This window comes from Eubalaena glacialis, chromosome 13 (genome assembly GCF_028564815.1).
Source record: "Eubalaena glacialis isolate mEubGla1 chromosome 13, mEubGla1.1.hap2.+ XY, whole genome shotgun sequence".
Classification (NCBI taxonomy): domain Eukaryota; kingdom Metazoa; phylum Chordata; class Mammalia; order Artiodactyla; family Balaenidae; genus Eubalaena; species Eubalaena glacialis.
In genome coordinates this window covers 66990130-67014215 of record NC_083728.1, presented here as the reverse complement: position 1 = coordinate 67014215, position 24086 = coordinate 66990130, and the positions used below count along the sequence as shown (strand labels likewise).

General features: G+C 44.4%; 1 protein-coding gene across 1 annotated transcript in view; it reads right to left on the bottom strand.

Moving 5' to 3' along the window:
* Positions 1-1551: 1551 nt before the first annotated feature.
* The window catches only part of SHISA9 (shisa family member 9), a 292491-nt gene continuing 269956 nt past the window's right edge, over positions 1552-24086 (bottom strand). Inside the window, exons 4-5 of the mRNA XM_061209503.1 lie at positions 19541-19588; positions 1552-1934 (exon numbers count right to left, since the gene is read on the bottom strand). Coding sequence (XP_061065486.1) covers positions 1552-1934; positions 19541-19588 — 431 coding nt within the window. The remainder of the gene's footprint in view (positions 1935-19540; positions 19589-24086) is intronic.

The following is a 24086-nucleotide window of genomic DNA, read 5'->3' as shown; positions in this document are numbered from 1 at the left end:
ACTAAACAAATCAAAACTATTAGGAAAACTGTCTTTACTGGGACACCCATTAGCTATGAGAACCCATCTGAACAACAACCCCGGGGTATCGTGGATGGGAAATGAACGCATTGCAGTATCTGGGGAAGTGGTTTGGAGGGATCGTTTGTCTATCTATATATCCTGGGAATGATGGGACCAGGAATGCTTGGGTCCCACGCTAGGTTTGGGGAGCTAGAAAATGGTTGGACTCGGGGAGTTTTGACAGTGTGTCGGGGAGGGAGGTCTTGGTCTTTGCAAGTTGCAGCATTCCCCCTCAGAGTGTGGGATCGGGTGGGCTCACCAACAAACAGAGGATGGAAACACCTTCTACTACTGCAGAAAGACAGGAGGGAGGAAGGCTAAAAGAACACAGGTTGCACTTGAGAAACAAGACTGTCATTCAACAGTGACACGTTGAAGGCACCACCCACGCTTATGACATTTTCAGTCCAAAGCAGTTGAAATTCGGCAGCGGCGGCAGCAACAGGCTGAAGGGGAAGGGAGTCAGGGATAGACAGTTAATAGAGGACTGGTTTCTGTCTGTTTCTTGTCTTGGAGGCGGGGGAACAACGCCAGAAATCAGAGGCTCTGGGTCCCCTTCTCACCTCTTGTCGACATTTCAACTGTGAATTTTGTTTGTTTGTTCTTGACCACGTTGTTGATTTCCTAAGTCTTGAAGATGTTGGACAAAAGTTACTTTGCTGTTCTTGTCTGTTTTGTAGTGGGATTCTATTTTATTTTCCTTCTTTAAAAAATAGTTATTTAAGACTCTCTGGACCCTCTCCCTGCCATAAAAGCCTACCCCTCCCATTTCCACAGTTTTTATGGGAGTTGTCTAAAAAAGTTCTTTCTTTCCCAATACTGTCGGTGGGTTCAGGGTCTATTTATTTTTTGTGAGTTTGAGTGTGTGTTGTTTTTGCTTCCAACCTTGATGATATGAGAAGTACTATAAATAGCATGGTGGGGGGGGGTGGTCCAGTTACTCTCACGCTCATCACAATTTTATGTCCACATCACTACTTCCTGGGATTAGAAAATGCTTATCAAGTGCACCAGCGACCCCTCTTCTCTACCCCCCTTTCCATCCTTTCTGGCTCTTTCACCCAGAAACAGACAATGCATGGTCAATGGTATATGTGCTCAAATGGACAATTTCTCTAAATTGTGCTACTTTTTTTTTTTCATCATGGATTTCAGTTTCAAGTTAGGAGGAAAAGAAAAATCAGCCCCACGGTTTAGGCATGTGAGTTGGCCACCTCGACCCTGAAGCCGAAAGAGGGTGCCTCAGTTTCCCCTTGGCTGTATTGCTGACCGTCCATGTTCCGGTCTTGCTCAGCTGCCCGCCGACACGTGTTAGGCATGACGCAGGAAAACTGTGATTCCATGTCACCAGTAGGTTTGTCGTCGGTCGGTGTGGAGGGTGAACGTGTGGGTGGGTGTGCGGGCGGGGGACAGGGAGGGTGTGTGCTGGGGTATTTTTTGCCTCTCTCAGTTGAGTGTGGTCTCCAGGATGTCCCCTGTAGCGACAGCTCAGACAGTCACTTCCGTTTTGCTGTTGGTGATGAAGTATGGCTGCGGGGGTGGGTAGTGCTGGGTGCGAGTTCCCAAGGGGTCGCTGGAGCCCGACTCAGCCGTGCCCAGCTTGCCCTTGCTCCCGTAAGCTTGCTGCCGCCGAAGAGACTGATCCTTGGGGTCCCAGCTCTTAAAGTTGGCGGTGGAGTTGTAGGCCAGGGGGTGGGAGGGCGTCTTGTTGGTGCGGGACTTCTGTCCGTTCTGCTTGGCGGGGCCATGCTCAGGACTGAAGGCCCGCGGCTCATCCTCCACTCTTACGGGATGCAGAGGCAAGTTCCCCTTGGCGGCCAGCTCGGCCAGGTGCCGTCGCTTGGAGTAGAAGTCATCATTTACCTTGTCGGCTGTACGATGGGACAGGTAGGTGGACGAAGGGGGGAGGAGAGAGCAGAGAGAGGGAGAGAGAGGAGAGAGAGAAAGACAGTTAGGGATTGGCAGGTCAACCCAAGAACAGCATCTCAGTGGGCCAACAGTCCAAACGAGACACACACTAGAAACTCCACCCGGAGCAGACAGAAGGAAGGAGGACAGGGTCATGTGTTTTCCACCAACAAGAGGAGGACCAAGAAGGCGAGGGCATCCCCAAGGGAATCTCTAGCTCCCCCCAAATCCTTCTTCCCTCACAATCACACCTAGCACTCTGCCACCCTTGCCTTTCTTATAAAATGCAAGTGTTGTTGTTTCTTCATTATGAAAATGATGCTTCTCATTAGAGAAAATATCGAACACATTGAGAAATATTCGTATCTATCAGCTACCGCCCAAGACAGTCGATATCAATACTTGGGTGTATTTTCTCCTGGTTTTCTCAATAAAGAGTTTCATTTGGAATTTGTGTTAGTGCTTTTGTTTTTGCTTTTAGCAGTTAAGCAGACCTGTGTTCAAATCCCACTTCTGCCACCTACTAGCAGTGTAACTTTGGTAAATAACTTTTATTACCATCAGCTTCTGCATCAGGAAAGTGGTTACAATAAAAAAGGATATTTCATAGGGCTGTTTAGAGGGTTAAGTGATGACATACGTAATGTGCTTAGATATTAGCCACCACCATTATAATCATCATTATAAATAACTGTAATTTCTCATGTAACATTCTAGCAAGCATTTCTGCATGTTGTTATAAATCACTAGCAAACAGCATTTTAATACCTACATAATATTTCAGTGAGCAGAACTATGAAAATTAATCATTCATCCTATGGATGAGCATTCAAGCTGTGCCAATATTTCGCTAATATAAATCAATCTGAAATGAGAATTTTCTAGACTAAAGCTCTCTTGGTATTTAGAATTTTGAATGTAAAATAATTCTTAAAATATTTTTAAATCTATATCAGAGGGTGGAAAACTATAGCCCATGGATCAGGAAAACTATAGCCCATGGATCAATCTAGCTGCCACCCATTTTTGTAAACAAAGTTTTACCGGAAGGCTGCCATGCCCATTCCTTTACCTACTGTCTGCAGAGCAACAGCAGATTTGAGTACTTGTGACAGAGACTGCATGGCCCACAGAGCCTGAAATATTTACTATCTAGCCCTGAAATAAATTATCTGAAGTGGAATTACTTGGCCAAAGGCTGTAAACATTATTAAGGCCCTTTATACGTATCGCCAACTATGCTACAAAAGAATTATACCAATTTCCGCTTCATTCAACACACTCTAAAGCACTGAATGATTCCTTTCTTTCTTTCTCTCTTTCTTGTTTTCTTTTCTCTCTCTCTCTCTCTCTCTCTTCCTCCCTTCCTTTCTTTCTTTCCTGCCTTCTTTCTCAATTTATTTGATAACTGTCTGAGATTTTATTTTATTTTCTCACAATTCTTTTACTAGAAGATCCTCTATACTTTTTAAATTAATGTCTTAGCAATAAATTCTTGAACATATGTCTCTCAGGAGTCCAGAAATATGTGCTGCTCTTTAATCCACACTTCCAGCATCCCATATACTGTTACGTGTGTGAATATATGTAAATTCATGGAGGTCATTGCCCTACCACGTTTCTTTTCTCATTGAATCCTTTCAACCACAAGAGGTGGGAAAGACAGGGATTATGACCTCTGCTTGACAGATGCGGAAACTGTCAAGCTAAGGAACATGAAATCATTTAATTGAGGTTACCAGCAGCTAGCGGCAGAGCCAAGGTAGAACCTAACTCCAGTAGATATTATTTGATGCTTTTCAAAGGCCATAGAGGGAAAGCTCTGTTTTCAGGAATGAGTGAGCACATATGCCCCCCCTTGTCCCTTCTGCATCTGTGGCAGACATCACTCATTGATCACAGAGCTCTTTCCTAGCTAGCATGGCCTTTGCTCAGATTCCTCAACACAGCACCCCCGGAAGCCACAAGTTAACCTTCCAGGCTTAATACAGTTTAAGTTGGGTTTCTGTCCATGTTTAATGTAAACAACCCTGAGTAATGCAATCTTTCAAGAGAATGTCCCCCCTTCCTTGAATTCTAGAGCTGTCTGAAGATACAGAATATCAATGCCAAAAGGAACTATGGAATAGCTACCGACATGGGAAGAGCACACATTCCCGAAATACCATGCACTCCTTAAGGTGGCATGAGTTACATTCAAGTTGGTATTAGAATCGCATCTTTCTGTCTTCCAGAGGAAAGTTCTAGGTTTCCAATGCCATGATGTTTCAAGAGAAGGATGCTCTGACATCCCTCCTTGGACTTCAAAATTCATGTGTCCGGTTACCTCCAGGACAGAGTCACTGGCATCTCCCACTCAAGGTGGCCAAGACTGAACCCATCAACATCATTCACATCTGTTCTCCAGGCTCTTCCTTCTCTCACGAGTGGGAACACCAGCTCTCTAGTTACTCAAGCCAGAGACACAGGAGCAGGTGCCGATGTCACCCTCCTCTTCTCCTCAGCACAACTGCTAACCCACAGGTCCTTCCCATCGTACCTACCAAATGCTTCTCTAACCTATGCTATGCCTCCTCCTTGCTTTGAATGCTGCTCTACTTCTGCCACCAAACTGGCTCCCCTGCCTTGAGTCTCACCTCCCCCAGGCCACTGTCCACACTACAGCCAAAGGCATATTTCCTTTTTTGTTTTGTTTTGTTTTGTTATGTTTTGTTTGGCCACACTGTTCAGCTTGCGGGATCTTAGTTCCCCAAACAAGGATCAAACCCGTGCCCCCTGCAGTGGAAGCTCAGAGTCTTAACCACTGGACTGCCAGGGAAGTCCCCCAAAGGCATATTTCTAAAACTGACCATGTTACCATTTACCAAAACCTCTCCCAGCAATTTTTCTCAGTCATTTAGTCATACATCAAATAGGCACGGGCCAGGTGATAGACATTGTAAATATAAGGACATTGGGAGAATCAGAAACAGACAAGGTCCCTGTCCTCATGGGGTGGACATTCTATGAGGGAAGGACAGAATGTGACCAAATAATCCCACAAATTACATAAAAGTAGAAATATAGTAAGTGCTATAAAGAACTATCCAGTCTTATGAGTATTAATAATGAGGTCTCTGAGCTGGTCGGAGAACCAGAGGATGGAGCTGACGTGTCTCACCCCTTCATTTACATCAGATGCTGTTATTCATCTTTCAAGGTTAAGCTAAGGTGATGCTTTCTGATTCCCTGGCTCCCTCAGCAACCTCTGCGCTATCATAGTCCTGACTGCTCTTTTCTAGTTTTCCATTTTCACATCTATTTGCTCTCACTAAACTGCTTTCAGTCTCTTACTGAAAGTCTCACCCACCCTCATTATGTCCCCGGGCACGATCCAGAACCATTTATTCCCAAATTCCTCTTTCCAGACAATGGACGAGTCTAAGGGCAGCTCAGAGCAAGGGATGCATTGGAAGGTTCCCGTTTCCGACAAACTGAGGAAATTGATTATGAAACAGGTGTCCCAACAGCTGGGATAGGTGATGTCCTCTCAAAAAGTTCTAAAGAAAAATAGTCACAGAGGCATTCAATTCTTGCCCTATCAGTGCAGGTATGGGAAGCAGCCCCCATTAGGAGGACTCATGGAGTCACCCGTGGAGAACCTACAATACATCCTTCTCCACACCCAACCCTGAATTTGTCTCTTGGTGAACCTGGCACTGGGAAACCCCTGGGCATAGAGAGTGTTTGGTATATGGGGCAAGGGTGGGACAGAAAAATCTGTAGGCTTTGGAATCAGACAGACCTGAGTCTATGAGACCTTGGGAATGTCAAACTCCTATATCTCTATTTCTTTTGGTGTAAAATGAGGATAATATAACTACTCTGAGGTTTATTGTTAAGAATAAATTATATGAGACATATAAGCTATATAACACAATTCTGAAAGAGAGTAACTAGTCACTACATATATTTTGTCTGTCTTCTGGCTTATGAAAGAGGCACTGGATTAAATCCAACAGACATTTACTGAGCACTCTGTGCCAGATATGCAGCTAAGCACAAAGGAAGCACTCATCCAAACTAACCACCCTTCCTTCCTTTCTTCCTTCCCTCTTTGCTTCCCTCCAGCTGCCATGTGTATTGAGTGCCTAGCTGTCCCTATGAGACGACACAAGAAGGGGCCTTGATCCGTTTGGGATGAGGTGCTGGTTAGGGAAGGCATCCTTGAGGATGCTCTCTTAGTTGGAATCTGAAAGTGAAGAGTAACAGAAACAGCATCCAGATGAGCGCACATGGGGTGTATTGCAAAAATAGCTGTAATACTTTGCAGTTCCTTCCATCGAGAGGTGGAGTCTATTCCCCTACCCTATGAATATGGCCTGACCTTGTGACTGGCTTTAACCAGTAGACTGCAGCAGAAATTATGTCACACACATCCCAAGCCTGGGCTTTTAGAAGTTCTACAGCTTCTGCTATCAGATCTTGGAACCCTGCCTCCATATGAAAAAGGAAGCCCAGGTTAGCCTCCTGAAGGATGAGAAACATGCAGTCCAGTTGCCCATGTTCACCACAGCCAACAGCAGCCTGCTACCTGCCAGATACCCAGTGAGGCCATCCTAGACTGTACAGCCATTAGCCCACCTGCCAGCTCATCACAGACACTGAGTAAGCCTGGCCAAGAGCAGCCAAGCCAGCCCATACCAGAAGAACTTCCCAGCTGATCCAGAACCACAAGCCTAATAAACAGTTGCTATGTTAAGCCACTAAGTTTTGGGGTAATTTGTTACGCAGCAGTAGATAACTGATACAGAACAACATTTGCAAAGGCCCTGAGGTGGGAAGTAGCATGGTAGCTTCAAAAACTGAAAGGATATGTATGTAATAAAGTGAAGAAAACAAGGGGTCATCAGACCATCTAATGTCCTGTATGCAGGATTATATCGTTCACATCTATTTGTTTGTCTATCCCCCCTCCACAAGACTCAGAGGTGTTTTCGACAAGTGCAGAGCAGGTACAGACTTGCTGCATGGGGCATGAAACCATCCTTCAAAGAGTTATTTTCAAGATCATTTCAACAAGGATGTGGTTGGTGGTTAGGTGGACGAACTGTTCCCATAACCAGGAAATGCAATTTTTGTGAAATCCTCTTTTTCATCCCCTCTGATTTAGTTACCGAGGATGGGAAAGAAATACTTACCTGGCCACTATCGGCATTGTGCATTGTGGTCCCTGTCTTAGTATATTAAAAAGCGGCTTGTGAAGGAAATCACAGATTCATTGAGCAGCCTTGTAAGCCCCATTAATAAATGCATTAACCTAATCAACCCAGGTACCTCGTGGGCAGGTGGTGAACAAGCCGACCAGGTGACAGATGTGTGAGGCTTTCAACAACACTGGTCCTCTCCGTTTTGATTTTTCTTCATTTAAAGAGAGGAAGAAAGAATGAAAAAGGTGCTTTCCTTCCAATAAGCCTAATTGTCTTGAAGGAACCAAGGCTTCAAAATTAAACTGTACCTTCCTCCATCTGTCTCTCTCTTAATTAGCAGCAGACACTTGTACAGGTGCCGGGTGGGATGGAGCTTCGCCTCCATGGAAATGGAGAGTCAAGGTAATAACCAGTTTTCAAAACAAGCTACACATCTGAGGGTCTTGGCAGGTGGCCTCCCACCTACCTTCTTTCCTTGGGCCAAGGATATCTTAAGGAGGGGTTCCTACCACTCATTCTCCCTTGGTGATCATCTTGGGTCTCAGGTGATGGATTTCACCTGGTAAGCAAGGTCCCACCCTAAGCTTTCAACAATTCCCAATTTGTCCCTACCTTTGGTCCAAGAATATATTGAAATGGAGCGATTAATCTTCCCATCACACTTAAGAATCAAATCCAAATGATTTGCTGTGACCCCGAAGGTCGGCATGGCCTGGCCTCTGGCTGTTGCTTGCCCACCCTCATCTCTCCCACGCTTATTATGACCTATCACATAGTGTACTAGTTTCCTAGGGCTGCCATAGCAAATTACCACAAACTGAGCAACTTAAAACAACCGAAATTTATTCTTTCCCAGTTCTGGAGGCCAGAAGTCTGAAATCAAGGTGTCGGTAGGTCTGTGCTCCTTCTGCAGGCTCTAGTGAAGTATCCTTCCTTGCCTCTTCCAGCTTCTGGTGGTTGCAGTAATCCTGGCATTCCTTGCCTGTAGCTGCATCTCCAATCTCTGCCTCTGAATTCACATGACCCTCCTCTCTGTGTGTGTCTATGTGTCCAAACTTCCCTCTTCTTATACGGACACCAGTCATTGGATTAGGACCCACATTAATCCAGGATGACCTCATTTTAACTTAGTTACATCTGCAAAGACCCTATGTCCAAATGTGAGCACATTCTGAGGTTCTGAGTAGATTTGGGTCGGGGTGGGGGGAGGATGCTATTCAATCCAGCATACACACACAGGATTCCTTTCTATTCCTGAACACACCAAGCTTTTCACCATCTCAGAGCCACTGGACCTTGACCCTGTTGTTCTCACTGCCAAAACACCCTTCTTTTTGGATCCTTCTTGTCATTTGGTTCTCTGATCAAAGGTCACTCAGAAAATTCCTCCTGATGACCCAGTGAAAACACCCCCGTTGCTCTCATCACCTTTCCCTATTTTAATACGTTCTTAGCCTGCATATAGGAAATTATCCTTCTTAGTTATTTGTGTATTGTCTATCTCCTTTGACTAGAATATAAGCTCCAATTAGGTTAGACATCATATCTGCTCTGCTCATCACTGTATCCCCAACATCTAGCCCAGTACCTGGCACATAGTAGGATACAATAATAAACATTTGATAAGGGAAGAAAAGCACCAGAGACAGTTTGATTCCAATGACATTCTCTCAAATATTAGAAATGGGCAGGATGCTTCATCTTCTGATCTGTGATGGTTAATTTTATATGTCAACTTGACTGGCCCGTAGGGTGTCCAGATTAAACATTATTTCTGGGTCTGGATGAGATTAGCATTTGAATCAGTGGACTCAGTAAAGTACACCATCCTCTCCAATGTAGAGGGGCACCAACTTAATTTGTTAAGGGACTGAATACCACAAAAAGCAGAGGAAGAGAGGATCCATGCCCTTCCTGCCTGGCCTGCCTGAGCTGGGACATTAGTCTCCTCCTGCCCTTGACCTGGGATTTACAACATTGGCTCCTTTGGTTTCTAGCTCCTGGGTTTCTAGCTTGCAGACAGTAGATTATGGGACTTCTCAGCCTCCATAATTGTGTGATTCAATTGCTTGCAATAATTCTCCATATATACGTATATTCCATATATACATATTTGTACGTATATATCCTATATAATATATCCTACATATATAATATGCATATATATAAAATATATACATTAAATATATCCTACGTAACTATCACACAGATGTAATCAAGGTAAAATGAGGTCATACCGGATTAATGTGGATCCTAATCCAACGACTGGTGTCCTTATAAGAATAAAGAGGGCTTCCCTGGTGGCACAGTGGTTGAGAATCTGCCTGCCAATGCAGGGGACATGGGTTCGAGCCCTGGTCTGGGAAGATCCCACATGCCGCGGAGCAACTGGGCCCGTGAGCCACAACTACTGAGCCTGCGCGTCTGGAGCCTGTGCTCCGCAACAAGCGAGGCCGTGATAGTGAGAGGCTCGCGCACCGCGATGAGGAGTGGCCCCCACTTGCCGCAACTAGAGAAAGCCCTCGCACAGAAACGAAGACCCAAGAGAGCCAAAAATAAAAATAAATAAATTAATTAAAAAAAAAAAAAGAATAAAGAAATTTGGACACATAGACACACACACAGAGGAAGGCCATGTGAAATCAGAGGCAGAGGCTGGAGTGATACAGCTACATAAGGCAAAGTATGCCAAGGATTGCCACACCCACACACAAATATCCAGCGGGTTCTGTTTCTCTAACTAATACATCGTTCACACTGTGGAAGGCCACGCGACCTGTGCTTTACAGGGATAGAAGGACTGGAGCTTTTGGGGCAGGAGAAGCAGGCTGCTGCCCAGCTCCAAACCCCTGGCTGAAAACTTGCAGAGGCATATGGATGTTCTCTAGCAGCCACAGCGCAGGGGAGGTAGAATGGAGTCAGGCGCAGGGGGCGGGGACTGGTTACAGAGACCGCTTGGATCCGGCAGCAGGCTGTGCTGACACGCCCCCTTCCCAGCTCACCCAGTGTAACCTGAGTAAGAGCTCACCTTTACCAAGTGCGTGCTCTGCTCCAGGCACCCGGCTAAGGAATGGACATTTGTTACCCCCTTTAATCCTCTCAATATCCTAATGAGGTAGGTGCTATTATTGGTCTCATTCTATAAATGGGGAAACTGAAGCAAGAGAGCTTTGGCAACTTGTCCAAGTGACAGTGCTGGGATCTGAACCCTTGACACCTGGCTGAATTCCAAGTATCCTGAAATTTACGAATCTGTGACAACACTCACCATCTATTTAACCATCTGCCTGCCTTACAGAAGAAACTCGTTTCCTTAACAAGTTTCTATCTGCAGGAAAACGTTCCCCCAAAACTAAAGAAGGTGGAGGACAGAGTGAGAATTATAAGGAGAAAACACTTTTCTTGATTCCTCCTCTCAAAACATCAGGGATTGAGATATGCATGTAAATCTTATTCACAAGAGGAGACATCAAAATGTCACAACTGGAAATTTCATGAAGTCTCAAATTCCCCCTGGAGGCAATATATGTTTACCTTTTTCTTCCTTAAAGTGGGGCAAGAGAAGGGAGCTGGGGTGTCATGAGAGACTCTCCCTGCCAGGCTCTCAGCACTCAGTTGGCTACTGCATTACAAGAGTACGGGTCTTGCATCCTTGAGATGCACTGGCATTGGTGGGAGTGCTGGCCAGTCACCAACAAAAAGTGGCTTCCTGTTAAAGAACTGGGTTGGATAAGGTGCTATATGCTTCTCTTAGAACTGGGAGGAGCCTGAAGCTCGTTCACCACTCCAGCCAGGCACCATCCAGGTGCTTTACAGGTATCATCTCATTTAGTTGGCTCCCCACCCCACCCCAAGACAATGAGGTAGGTGTGGTTGCCTGGTCTCTTCACGCTATGTCACACTGATTCCCTCTATGACAATGTAGGGGGACCCCATTTGGAGATATTCACCAGTATTCTCTTCCCCGTGCTTCCACTCTCCCCTCCCCACCACTCAGAGAGCAGCGATCACTTTTGATGATGACAAAGTATTCCAAGCGTTGCTCCTGAATCCTACACTGAGCTCTTGACAGCCATTGTAGAGCCTTGGAAGGCAAGACGTCAGCAATAAGATCTGAGCATGCTGAGAGAGAAAGAAGGATTAGTGAAGCTGAGAGTGTGGAGGATTCAGTGCAACTTGTTTATACAGCAGATAGCAGAGTTTGGAAGAATTCTGTGACTGTAAAATCTTCTTTAGAATATGGTAGAAAGAGCATGAACTTGAAGAGCACACGGACCTGAGTTCAAATCCCAACTCTTCCACTGATAAGCCAGAGACCTTAAGCGAGTTACCTAAGTTCTCTAAGCTTCACCAATAAAATGGAAAATAAAATAACAATGCCTATGTGGTAGCGGGTTATGGTATTCAAAAGAATCATGTGAACTATCTTGTATAATGTAAAGTACCAATGTCCTTGCTTCACGGTAGGTATTCATTAGATAGTAGCTGCTACTGCTGTCATTGTCAGAAAATAAAGTGAGGATAAGAAGATCTACTTTGCAAAGTGCAGCAGAGAAGTAAACAAGTGACAAAGCGTGAAAGCACAAACCATTATGCCTGGCACACAGTAGGCTCCTTAAACGTATACCCCATCTGACATGATATTGTAAAAGACTGCTACTTGTCATCCAGATCTCTTCCACCTTTTTTCTTGGGCACATGGCCACCTAATCCTGAGCTAGATTTCCCTAGCCTTCTTGGAAGCTAAATTTGGCCACGTGGCTAATCTCTCACCAATGGACTGTTAGCAAAAGTGATGCATCCAATTTCCACTTCAACTTACTCACTTAAAATAAAATTCGTTGCCCTGGGTGTCCTCTCTCCCCCTTCCCATAGGCCATGACAGCAAATAACTATAACAATGCAGATGAGGACGATACAGTAGGTGGCTGCAGAGCAACAATGTTGGAGGAACCTGGGTCCCTGAGTGACAGCTTGGAGTAAAGCTGCCCCACCAACCTGAACCACCCCCTCTGGGGCTATTACATGAGAGAGAAATATACTTCTTTCTCTTAAACCACTATATTTGTGAGGCCTTTTGGTTCACTAGGACAGTACTGAACTTTTATTTACATAGGAGTGCCTTCTGGGTCTCTACTTTTTTTCTCTCCATCATGAGCTGAATGAAACAGTAAAAGGGGAAACAGTTCATGTTAAAAAAAAATACCCAGGTATTTCTCCCTTCTTTTGAAATACATGTTATAAAGCTGCACAGGCTCCTGCGGTCGTCTCAGCAGGCAGAAACAAGAAAGGCAGGAAAAAAAGCCTAGCTTCCCAGGCAGGAGAGAGCCAGGGAGGAGATGGGAAGATTTGTCTTTATGGCAAATTAGCCCCCATTTCACCTGGTTCTGGGCCTCGCTGTAGAGACACAAGGAGGGAAAATCACATTTGAACCAGGTTCTAATTAAAGCCAGGACTCCTGGCTGTTTCTACAGGGCCGCACATCTTTCCTGAAGGCTCATCTCTCTAAGAGAGAAAATTGGAAAGGGGAGAATGGGATCCTGGCCCTTTTTTACCTTAGCCCTGAGGGTCCCAAGAGGAGGCACTGCTGCCTTTGCTGATGAGGATTCTGAAACAGTGCCTGGCTTGGGCTTTGCACCAAAGCTATCCAGCTGCACCATCAGCCCCTTTGTTGTGGCTGCAGGGAGCCCTCTGTGAACGTCTCACTGCCAGTGGACCTATGAAACCTTAAGCCCTCTGTCTCTTGCCTTAGGCAGTCCTGTTGGGCAGTGACCACTTTCTGAAAGGCTACTGAACAAAGGTGGCTGGACTCATGCTCCATCCAAGGCTGACCACAGAGCCCCCTGCGTCGAAGGGCCCTGGTTGGAAACTGTGCACTCGTTCACTGCCCTTCATCCTGCACTGCTGTTCCATAGATGGAGATCTTTCTTCTCAGAAATTCATTGCATGGTTTGTCTTATGATCAACCTCTGAACTGGTAACATTTTATATAACTGGTGGTTTTTTAAAGGGAGGAAATAAAAGTTAACTCTCCTTAATCCTACATACTTCCTTCCAATGTGCAAAGGACCATCTCAAAGTAGGTAACGATAAGATTTGGGACCCTGTGTTGGATGAATGCATGAAGGACCTCCATTTTTTCCCCCTTCTTTGTATCCACACTCTTTTTATGTGACTTTGAAACTCACCCCCCAAAAAAAGAGGATTTTGTTTCCCCACCACTGGATTCTGAGTTCATCAGGTGATTAATGAAGGTTAGCAGACATGACACACACAGAAGTTTGAAAAGTGCTTGCTGGTGTTTGATTGCTCTCTTGCACCTCTGCCCCCATCATGAGAACATGTCTGGGCTACCCTCTCTAAGGATAAAAGACACCTGGAGCAGAGCCAAGTCACCCAGTCTTTCCAGCTGAAACCAGCCTACATCAGCCAGCATCCATCCAACCCCGAGTCATATGGGTGAACTCAACTCAGACTAGAAGAACCTCCTGCATCAGCATAAATCACTGGCACACAGACCCCTGATCTCAATAAATGCTGAGCTAAATAATTTTAACCCATGAGATTTGAGGTCGTTTCTTATGCAGCATTGTTTAACAATGGATAACTGATACAAATGCCAATGATTCACTCACCCTACTCCCAGGAAGAGCCCCAATTTCCAGGTGGGGATCCATGTCTCCCCTACTCTTAATCCACATGGTTTGGATGACATACCCCTCCACTCCTTCACCCCCTAACCATTCCCCGATGACTACAAACAACCCATTTCATTGGCCTCACCATAACAATTTGTTCAGAGGTAGGTGGCCACATGACATGGCAAGCCAATCACAGCAAAGCCTGGGATCTTTACTTATGGAGACAGAGGGGCCAATGAGATCAATGATCCCAGCCTTCCATTTATAGGAGAGGCAACTGGAGCTGTGGGCACAAGGACACCCAACAGAACAGAAGCAGCACTGGATCTAAACACAGGCCACCCCCCGCTTCCACCTGGTTGATTTTTCTATTTCCCAGGGCCTCTTTAGAAAAGACAACAGGATTCCCTTCAAATGCGATGCCCAGCTTCAATTAATAATTTATTAATAAAATGTATGTTGAGTGTCTACTATGTGATGGCGGCACCATGCAAGGTTTGGGGGATATTTAGCATGAATGATATCTAGCCAGCTTAGCCTCAGAGGGACACAAGTTTTTTTAAAAATTTTACTGGAGTATAGTTGATTTACAATGTTGTATTTGTTTCTGCTGTACAGCAAATTGAGTCAGTTATGCATATACATATATCCACTCTTTTAAAGATTCTATTCCCATATAGGTCATTACAGAGTATTGAATAGAGTTCCCTGTGCTCTACAGTAGGTTCTTATTAGTTATTTATTTTATGTATAGTAGTATTGCTATCTTGCTGCAATGGCATTTTCTGCAAAGCAGAGAACTCTCTCCACAGGCTCACTTCATGCCCTATGGGCTCCCAAGGAAGCTCATCAAAATGCCAGTGCTTGCTGTATGCTTTTCCAAAGAGGCTGAACTCAGAAGCTGGTAGGATTTGATTTTTATTAAAGAAAAAATCACTTCCTTATCCTCCACCTGCTCTGTACCCTGCTGCTCACGCACAAACCAATAACCCAAGTCAGAAAGTTGCAAAAGCCTGACTTTTATGAAGTAATGTGTTAAGGCTACTTTTAAGTGAGTCCTTCCCCGGGTTGTGTACCCTCCAACAGAACTGTAACCCAAATCACATATTTTCTGTGCTTCTGTAGCATCTCTTGGATGAATATTTATCACCTAGCTACATTAATTTTCTCAGAAGAAAGAAAGAACTAGGATTTCTTGAGTGCCTACCATGTACTAGACACCGTTTTTAGCCATTTCACCTACATGATCTAATTTAAACCCTCTTAAAGGGAGCTGATGAGGAAATATCATTTTTTTCCATGTGACAGATGAGAATTAAGGCCCAGAGATACTGAGTAATTTGGCTGCCAACTGACTCTGCCACAGCTGGTAAGTGGCAGAGCAGGATACCAAATCTAAGACAGTCCACCTCCAATGCTCTTACCTTCCAGCTATAGCCCCCAGATCAAACCCCAACTAAGAAAAGCTTTATTTCAGAAAACAGCAAAAATACTCATGTATTTTTGGAATACATGAGGAATGCTGGCATGCGAAAACTGGTGCTCTGGGGTAAGCTGTGTTTGTATCTAGGATTGGGTCTTAGGAAAATGTAGGTCCAGAATTGAATGCACATAAAATGACCCAGGAGGTGCATTTTTAAAGTGAAAAAATGAAAAATGGAAAGTGAAAAATCCAGAGGTTCCAGGCCCATAGGAGTGGGTAGGCCCAGGATGGACATTGGTAAAAAGCATCTCCCGTGATTCTGGGTCAAGTCCTTAAGCCATTCTTTTTTTTTTAAAGACTGATTTTTTTTTTATTGAAGTATAGCTGATTTACAATGATCAGGCGAACAGCAAAGTGATTCAGATAGACAGATAGATACTCTTCTTCAGACTCTTTTCTGTTATACATTATTACAAGATATTGAATACAGTTCCCTGTGCTATACAATAGGTCCTTGTTGTTTATCTATTTTATATATAGTAGTGTATATCTGTTAATCCCAAATTCCTAATATATCTGTCCCCTCGCCTTTCCCTTTTGGTAACCATAAGTTTGTTTTCTATGTCTGTGAGTCTATTTCTGTTTTGTAAATAAGTTCATTTGTACCATTTTTTTTATGTTCCACATATAAGTGATATCATATGGTATTTGTCTTTGTCTGACTCACTTCACTTAGTATGACAATCTCTAGATCCATGTTGCTGCAAATGGCATTATTTCATTCTTTTTAATGGCTGAGTAGGATTCCATTGTGTGTGTGTGTGTGTGTGTGTGTGTGTGTGTGTGTACACCACATCTTCTTTATCCATTCATCTGTCGATGGACATTTAGGTTGTTTCTATGTTTTGGCTGTTGTAAATAGTGCTGCTATGAACATTGGGGTCTTAAGCCATTCTTTGAGTTCTGGGTCCTGGTCCTGGGTGTGATGCCCTCTGTGAGTGTGGGCAACCTCAGTTATCTCAAGAGAACTCAGTTCCTTCATCTGTAGAAGCATAAAGGGTGAAAAAGTGTATTTTCTTCATTGCTTCATTGAAGGGTATTATTTGCATTGTCTCATAAAATTACTCTCCCAAACCTGATAGAATGTGAATACTATCATCTCCTCCATTTTGGAAATGGTAGAAATGAAAGTCCAGAGCATGTGACGGGCTTGGGCAAGACCACACAACCTGATTCTAGTCAGAGCTAGAGTGATGAAATCACAGCACTATGCTAGAAGTTTCCCCCAAGTTCCAGGCTCCAATGGTGTGCTAGACTAAGGACAGATCAGGTTCAAAGATTCGTTTTGCAAAATAAATGTATTTCCATGACACGTGTTCATATTGGTTAGGGGAGTCCACTGGGATTGAGGTGGTGGTGTCTTCTTCCATCCTGGGTATTAAACAATTATTCCAGGAGTCCACAGGGCTGGGCACGTGGACCTACAGCAGTGACCACTAGGGGGAGACTTTCCTGGAAAACCTCAGGTAGTGAAAAATGAATAGTGCAAACCACTAAGATTTGTTTGCCATTTCCTGGCAGATAGGATTCCCCTCCCAAGTGAGTTATAGCCAATGCAGGTGGAAGCGGGGAACTTGTATCTTCAGGGACCTAGCCCTTTCTCCTTTGAAGCTACTGCTTCTTTATCCAACCTCCCCAAGGGACATCCATCCCTCTGCCCATGCCCTGTGTTCCCAAAGTGGGTTCCTAGCAACATTCCAGTAACTGGATCTCAAGCTGTGAACTGGTTTTCCATAGAGAAAAGAGATCAGACGTCAAAAGTGTTTGGGAAATGATGCGCTATACAGAGTTTGACAGTTTTTTTACCATGAGATTTTTCAGAGCTTTAATTTGCTCACCTGATAATAATAGTAAGAATTATACCAGTTACAACCTCATGTGTTTATCACTTTTGACATGCCAGGCACTGTGACATGTGTTGTACATGTTATCTCACATCGTCCTCACAACAACCTTAGGAGGGAGGTGATAGTGACGTCTCCATCTTGTTGATCAGAAAAGAGGGGCTCAGAGAGGTTGAATGACTTGGAGAAAGTAACAAGAGTACCAATGATGGGACCACGATCAGAACCCAGGTGTGTCTGAGGCTAAGTCCATCACACCCTGCTGATACTTCTCTTTCAAGAAGGTGGCAGGGTGTACAACCCCCCTGACCTTGTTATCATGCCTCATGTAGATTCAGGGTCTGGAGGTTGAGTAGAAAACAATAGGGAAAATCAGTGACCCCAGAGGAACTTGGGCCTCCCCTCTCTGGGACCCCTTTTCTCCTCCCCAGACAAAGCAGGATAAATAAAGATGCATTTAGGAGGAGAGGTGAAATTAGCCTGGTTTGAGTAGAAAAATAGCCTCTAAGCTCTTGCTTTTGACCTGTCCTGAAATATTTTCTAAATGCATCAGACAACAACAGGCTGATATAAAGACAGGGATGCTGACTGCCTCTAAATGTTGTCATGGGAATCGTAATGGCTTTGTTTTTCACAAGGGAAGGAAAAAAAAGTTTATGCCTCAAATTAGTAGGTCTGTCATGTTCCAAATTGTTTGCATTTCTAAAAATGGATGTTGACATGTGAATAGTTATTATCTAATGCAGACCCAAAAAATCTGCCTCTCTCAAGGCAACAACTCGGTAATCAAGGGGTTCTCATTAGACACGAGGGTCTAAAGCTCTCACTCCCAATTCTGGAATATGGGGTGACACTCTTCATTCCCTCCCCCACCCCGCCCCAGAGCTCAGGTTGCTTCGGAGCCTCTGGGACTCTGGTCAAACTTCCCTCTTCAGAACCCTCAACCCACAGAAAGATGCTTGGAGACCCAATCAAACAGTCTTAGTTTCCCAGCAAGATTTCTCTACTGCAGTGGTTTTTAAAGTATGGTCCCCAGACCAGCAGCATCAGCATCACCTTGGAACCTGTTAGCAGTTCAGCTCCTCTGGCCACACCTAGTGAATCAGAAGCTCTGGGGTGGGGCCCAGGAATTAGGTTTTAACACTCCTCCAGGGGATGCTGATATGCACTCAAGTGGCTCAAACCTGAGAACCACGGGGCAGCCCACGGCTCCCTCTTCTCCACTCCCATGCACTCACTCACTACCTTCTGCAGTCTCTTCATTAGCCCCCTGCTCTATTTTCTTCTCTTCATCCTCTACCCACCCCAGTGCGGGGCACTGCCCACCTGGATGACTGCAAGAGCCTTCCAGAAGGTGACCTCAACTCCAGCCCACCCTCCCCCGATCCAGTCTCCACTTCGAAATCAGAACTGTCTTTTGAGAAGGCAAAAGGGCCCTACCAGTATCTTATCTACAGCCCTGCAATATCTTCTAACTTCTCCCAGTTCAAGGTCACTAAAGGGTTTGACCTTCACCTGCTTGGGTCAGCTACATCCTCCCAACTACCAAATCCAACAAAGCATAAGGAGTGAAGAAAGAAGAGAACTGAGTTTCCAGTCTGTTCTGGAAAATAGCCGTTCCCATCACACCCCAGTGGGAAATAACTTAAGCATTAGAGTCAGGCAGACATGGGTTCAAATTCAGCTTCATCACTTAGCAGCTATATGACTTTAGACAAGCAAGAGCTAGCCTCGCTCAGAGGCCCATGTCCTCATCTCTGAAGGGGAAGGACAACACATACATGGCTGGGTCATCGGAGAGTTCAAGGACAAAATGACATAAAGGGCCCAGCCCTCTGTCTGGCACATAGTAAGGGGTTAATAAGTTATAGCCACCACCTAGCTCAGTCACCCAGCTAGTTAACGCACAGACTCAAGGGGACCAACTTTTGATGCTCACCATGGTAGCCAGGAAAGTTGAAAATAGCATCTGTTCCCCAAAAGGCTAATCAGTCCCAAGACCCAGGGCCAACAACCTGACTCTGTTTATCTCTCCCTCACAATTTGTGTTTCTCCCCCTGCGTTAATTTACCTTACATTTTGCCATTTGCCTGCACAGTTTTCTGAGAAAAAAACGTCTCTTGGATGTCTTACCTGGGATGGTTTCTGATAGTGACATTTTCCTTCAGGCAATGAATATCGGGAAGTGAGGAGTAGCACACTTTTCAACAACAGCCCGGAGCACAGACATGCCACCCCAGGCACACACACACACACACACAACACCTACACACTGGAACTCAGACGGACCTGCAGGTCCACCCAACGCGGACACATGTGTGTACACAGACACCGGGATTCTCTGTGCCTTCATGGATTAATGCCAAATCCAACGACACCTCGACAAAAGAGCTAGAAAAAGCCATACGGTACCTTTCGGTGACTTAAGTGTCGCCACTGTCCAGTCACCCTCAGAACTTCCTAAAAAAACAACAATGGAGAGATGCTGATCTGTTCACAGGCTTCCCATGTGCGCTGTGCACTCAAAGCCCAGATGCTCTGCAGGCACCCCAGCTGCAGCCTCCAAGGGGTGCAGGTCTCAGGGGACCGGGGAACAGGGCGAGGGACCAAATGCGCAATTACGATTGTGTGAACACTTCTCTCTGCAAGGCCCTGAAGCACAATCAAGATAATGCCCAACACAGGATCAAGAGAGGTTCCCCTGAAGAAAGCCTAGATGTTTTCAGGGAGAGAGAGAATTCCTAGGTGGCTCTAAATTTCAACCCTCTAAGAAAGAAAGCAAAGTTTTAGTTACATGAGGTCACTTTGGCTAATAACGCTCTGTTGACAAGAGATAAACTTTGATCCTCTTTTATTGCAATTCCCCTGCTAAAAAGGTGGGGGAAGCATCATTAGCTCCAAATTCAAGGTCGGGGCAGGCTCTGCTGACTGCGACTTTAAGTGCTGGGTGGCAGGCTGGGTGGGGTGGAGACCCCGCTTTCACAGTGCCTAGCACACAGTCTGTGTTTGAAAAATATTGTTGAATGAATGAATGAAGTCAAGTGTCTCCACGGGGTCACTCTTCCTGAAGTAAGGAAATTCCCCTCAATGCTAAAGGAATCAAACTTGTTGTCTGAGAATCCCATAATGCCTGGGACTTTGATTATAAATCAGTTTCTCTAAATTGAATTCCATTTCAGATGTACTGGATGAGCCCTGGGGGAATCTCTTATTATTAGGAGAGCCCCATAGTGACCCTTTTGTAAAGGATGGTGAGAATGATTATGGCTACAGCCTACCCCGGTCCTCGATAGACCTTCTCTGTAAGATCGGGTTTTACTCAAACCGAGGCAACCCTGCACACGTGCCTAAGCAGCAGCCTCTGCCCACTGGCTGGCGGCCTGACCAATCAGCGTGTGCTACTAGCTCCAGTTTCCTTTCTTAGGAATCTACCTGGAAAAACCAAGTCCTCAACATTTCTGCACAATTTCCAGAGATTTATCAGGCTGCCAGCTGGGAAGAGATGTAGGGAACAGTCTGTGATCTGAATGATTACAGAGCACAGATCTGGCCCCCATTTAAACATTTCTGGTTGGCCTCCCAGGCGTGCCAAAGGATGCTCAAATTGCCACGTTCCCCCTGCGGATATGAACTCTACACCCTCATCACTAACAACAGAGGGGAAATTGGAATGACAGGTGAAGAGTGACGAACTTAAAATTAAGTGGGACCCGCCTGGGATGCCTTCATGTTTCTTCTCCCTCTAAGCCAGGATCACTGACACCTGGAAACAGTGATGCGGCCCCAGATCTTCCTGTGCGGGTGGACACATGCCTGACCGAGTCACTGAGTCACTAAGCCCAAGGAAGCCGTTTGCTCCCAAATCAAATCCATGATTGCCTTGAAGGCAGGAAACAAGCTGTGGTCACCTCTGTCCCCACTACCCAAGACAGGGCAAGACAGTAACAAGTTTTGTTTCATAAATCCAAAGCTAATAAGGGCACTTAATAAGATGGCACACAAGCTACCAAATATATAGCTAAGGTCCCATTATGGGCTTGGTGACACTAATGGACATTAGATAAATATTTTTTGGGTGAAAAATTAAATGTTTATGTAAAGAGAATGGGCCTACGGCATTGAGAGGAAGCGGCCATGAGGGAACTTTCTGGGAGAGGAAAATATTTCTTATCCTTACTGGGATGTTGATGACCGTAGTGTATGTATATTTCAACAGTCACACTATTGTAAAAGTACGATCTGAGTATTATACTATACATATGAAATTATACCTCAACTATAATGCACCTTAAACATGTTATACCTCAATTATACTCAGCATCATGAGAAAACTTTTACCTTCAAACAAAGAAAACAATACCTTAGTAAGTCCTCCCCCACAAAGAGGAAAATGGGCCTCTTCAATCTTTTTTTTTTTTTTTTGGCCTGGTTATAACCTCTGGTGCCAGAAATTGCTCTGTGAGAGACAGCATCGTTTCGTGGGAAGAAGATGACCTGAATCAGGCTATCCCAAATATGAGTCTTGGCTCTTTGGGTGTGACTTTGGGAAAATTACTTAACTATACCAAGCCTCAGTTTCCCCATCTTTTGACTTTGGGACTGAGACCTCCTTCAGAGGTGTACTGTTTGGGTCAATGATACTAGCTCACTTTCCTCCATAACAATGACAAAAAGAAAAACTAGCAGAGGTTAATTCACATTTGAGGGGCTTATGCATCACTTAGGGTTTTCACACATGATTCCTACAGAAAGAGTGAAAAAGAATTCCTGCCACATCTAAGTGCACTGTTGCTGTGGTTTTAAAAAGTGCTATTGGAAAATGTAACATGGTACTGGGAAAATAGTCCCTAGACTGTCCAATAGCAACAGAGAAAATATTTTCTTATTAAATTCTTGAATTAAAAAAAAAAAGGCACAGCCTTTTATCAATAATGCTGTTACTTCCTGTCTCTTTCTCTCACTGGGCAGCATAAGTTGCACTAAAGCATCTAAAGGGCATGTGGTCAGGAACCTATAGCAGCTGAGGATTTAAACTCTCAAGACACCTAGAGGAAAAACTAGACACGGGGCCAATAGGAGCTAAATGCCAACGTGCAGGCAATTTTCCATTTGCAAAGCCCATCAGGAATTACATAAAAGAGTGGTCTTTTCCCAGTTCTGGAGGCAGGAATCACCCATCTCTGAATCATCAGGTGACCCTTAGGGATATTTTCACAACTGTCTTTGCAAACATTGACCTATGAGGAACCATAAAGTGGGTCCTTGCATTGTAACCACCCATCCACAGGTGGCTCAGGCCAGAGGATTTGTGTGCTTAACTGAATTTTCAGGTTACAGTTTGGCTCAGTCTAGAACAACACATACTTCTTGATTTTTCTTGGTAGAAAATACTTAGAAAATGTTTAAACCCACATTTCTGACTTAGTAAGGAGAATTAATTGAGTGAAACAGAATCTTTCTTTGATGGATTGTAGGAGTCATAGCTCTGGGCATATGGACCTTCACTGTCCAGGCTATTGATGGGGAGAGTGAAGAGGTTTGGGCTGCCTCTTTGCTGGCCCTAAGCACAACTCAGAAAAGTCATTTGCTGTTTGCTTGTTTGCTTGTTTGTTTTATCAGAGTCCCAAAGTGAGTTAGCTTTCAGGCACATCTTTCCCATCAAACTAGAGTGAAGGATATGGACCCAACTCTCTATTTCCTTCAAAGTGAAATCTACCAATTGCATGTTAATCAAGGTACCAGTGTATTTGGAAATTCAAGGAAAAATATGACCAACAAACAATTCTGGTCTGGAGACTTTCATATGGGGCAGTATTGATTGAGGGCTGACCATGTACCAGGGTAAGCACTTTCCCTGCACTGTATCACCAGATCTTCCCAATAGACAATTAGTTGTATATTTTTATTATCTCCATTGTACACATGGGGTAACTGAGAACTGGAAGGTTGAGTAATTTCTGCAATAAACGTATGAACTGGATCTTAAACTCAGTCCTGACCAATTGCAGGGGCAGTGCTATATGCCACCATCTTGCTGATGATCTCATGCTCCTGACATGATGTGGGTGGTGTCTGTCACATGGTTTTATTCAGTGGTTTTACAAATATGTATTGGGAGGGCTTATTAAGATCCCTTCATGAGTGACCACAGAGGCCACAGAAGCAATAACCAATTTGTCCTGTGCCAGCAGAGATAAGATGGGCTTTACCCTTTGTGGAAGACGGCAGAGAAGAGGAGGAAAAAGCCAGGAATCATGCAGTTTTAGAGCATGTCAGACCTCTGCAGATGTCAGTGGGTCACCAAATACAGACCCCCAAGTTTATTCACCCCAAGGAGAAGAACAGCCGAGGGTGAGGTCTGGAGTGATTTTGAAAACACTGAAGTGAGCATTTATTTTGTTACTATTACATGGACTAAATGCTTAAAATAATATTTGAGTTATTGATAAAACAAGATTTTTTTTTTTAAATTACATAGTCCAAAGGCGATATTTGATGCTTGTGTTCTCTGGTGTTCTGCTGAGACCAATTTTCCCAAATAGCTCTACATGGTTGAAATGGCACGTGGGGGATGGGAAAAGTTAAAGAAAGGAAAAAAGGGAAGAACTTTTGAAATGAATAAAAATACTAGTTCAAAAAAAAAAAGATCCCTTCATGGTGCTACATGCTGGGGATACATCGATGAAAGGGACGGACTTGGTTCATGCCTCAGTGGGACCTACAATCAAGGGACACCAGATTAAATGTTTGCAGAATGGATGAAAGCGTTGAACAAATAATCATTCAACTTCATCACTCCTTCTTGTACAGAGTACAGTGAGGTTTAGCTTCTTACATTTCCCTAGTGTATGCTAATATTTACAATAACTGGCCAATGAACTCCTTGAGAACAGAGACCGTTCTGTAGTCACATGCTATATAGGACCAGATGTTACATTCCCAAATCCCTGAATTATAG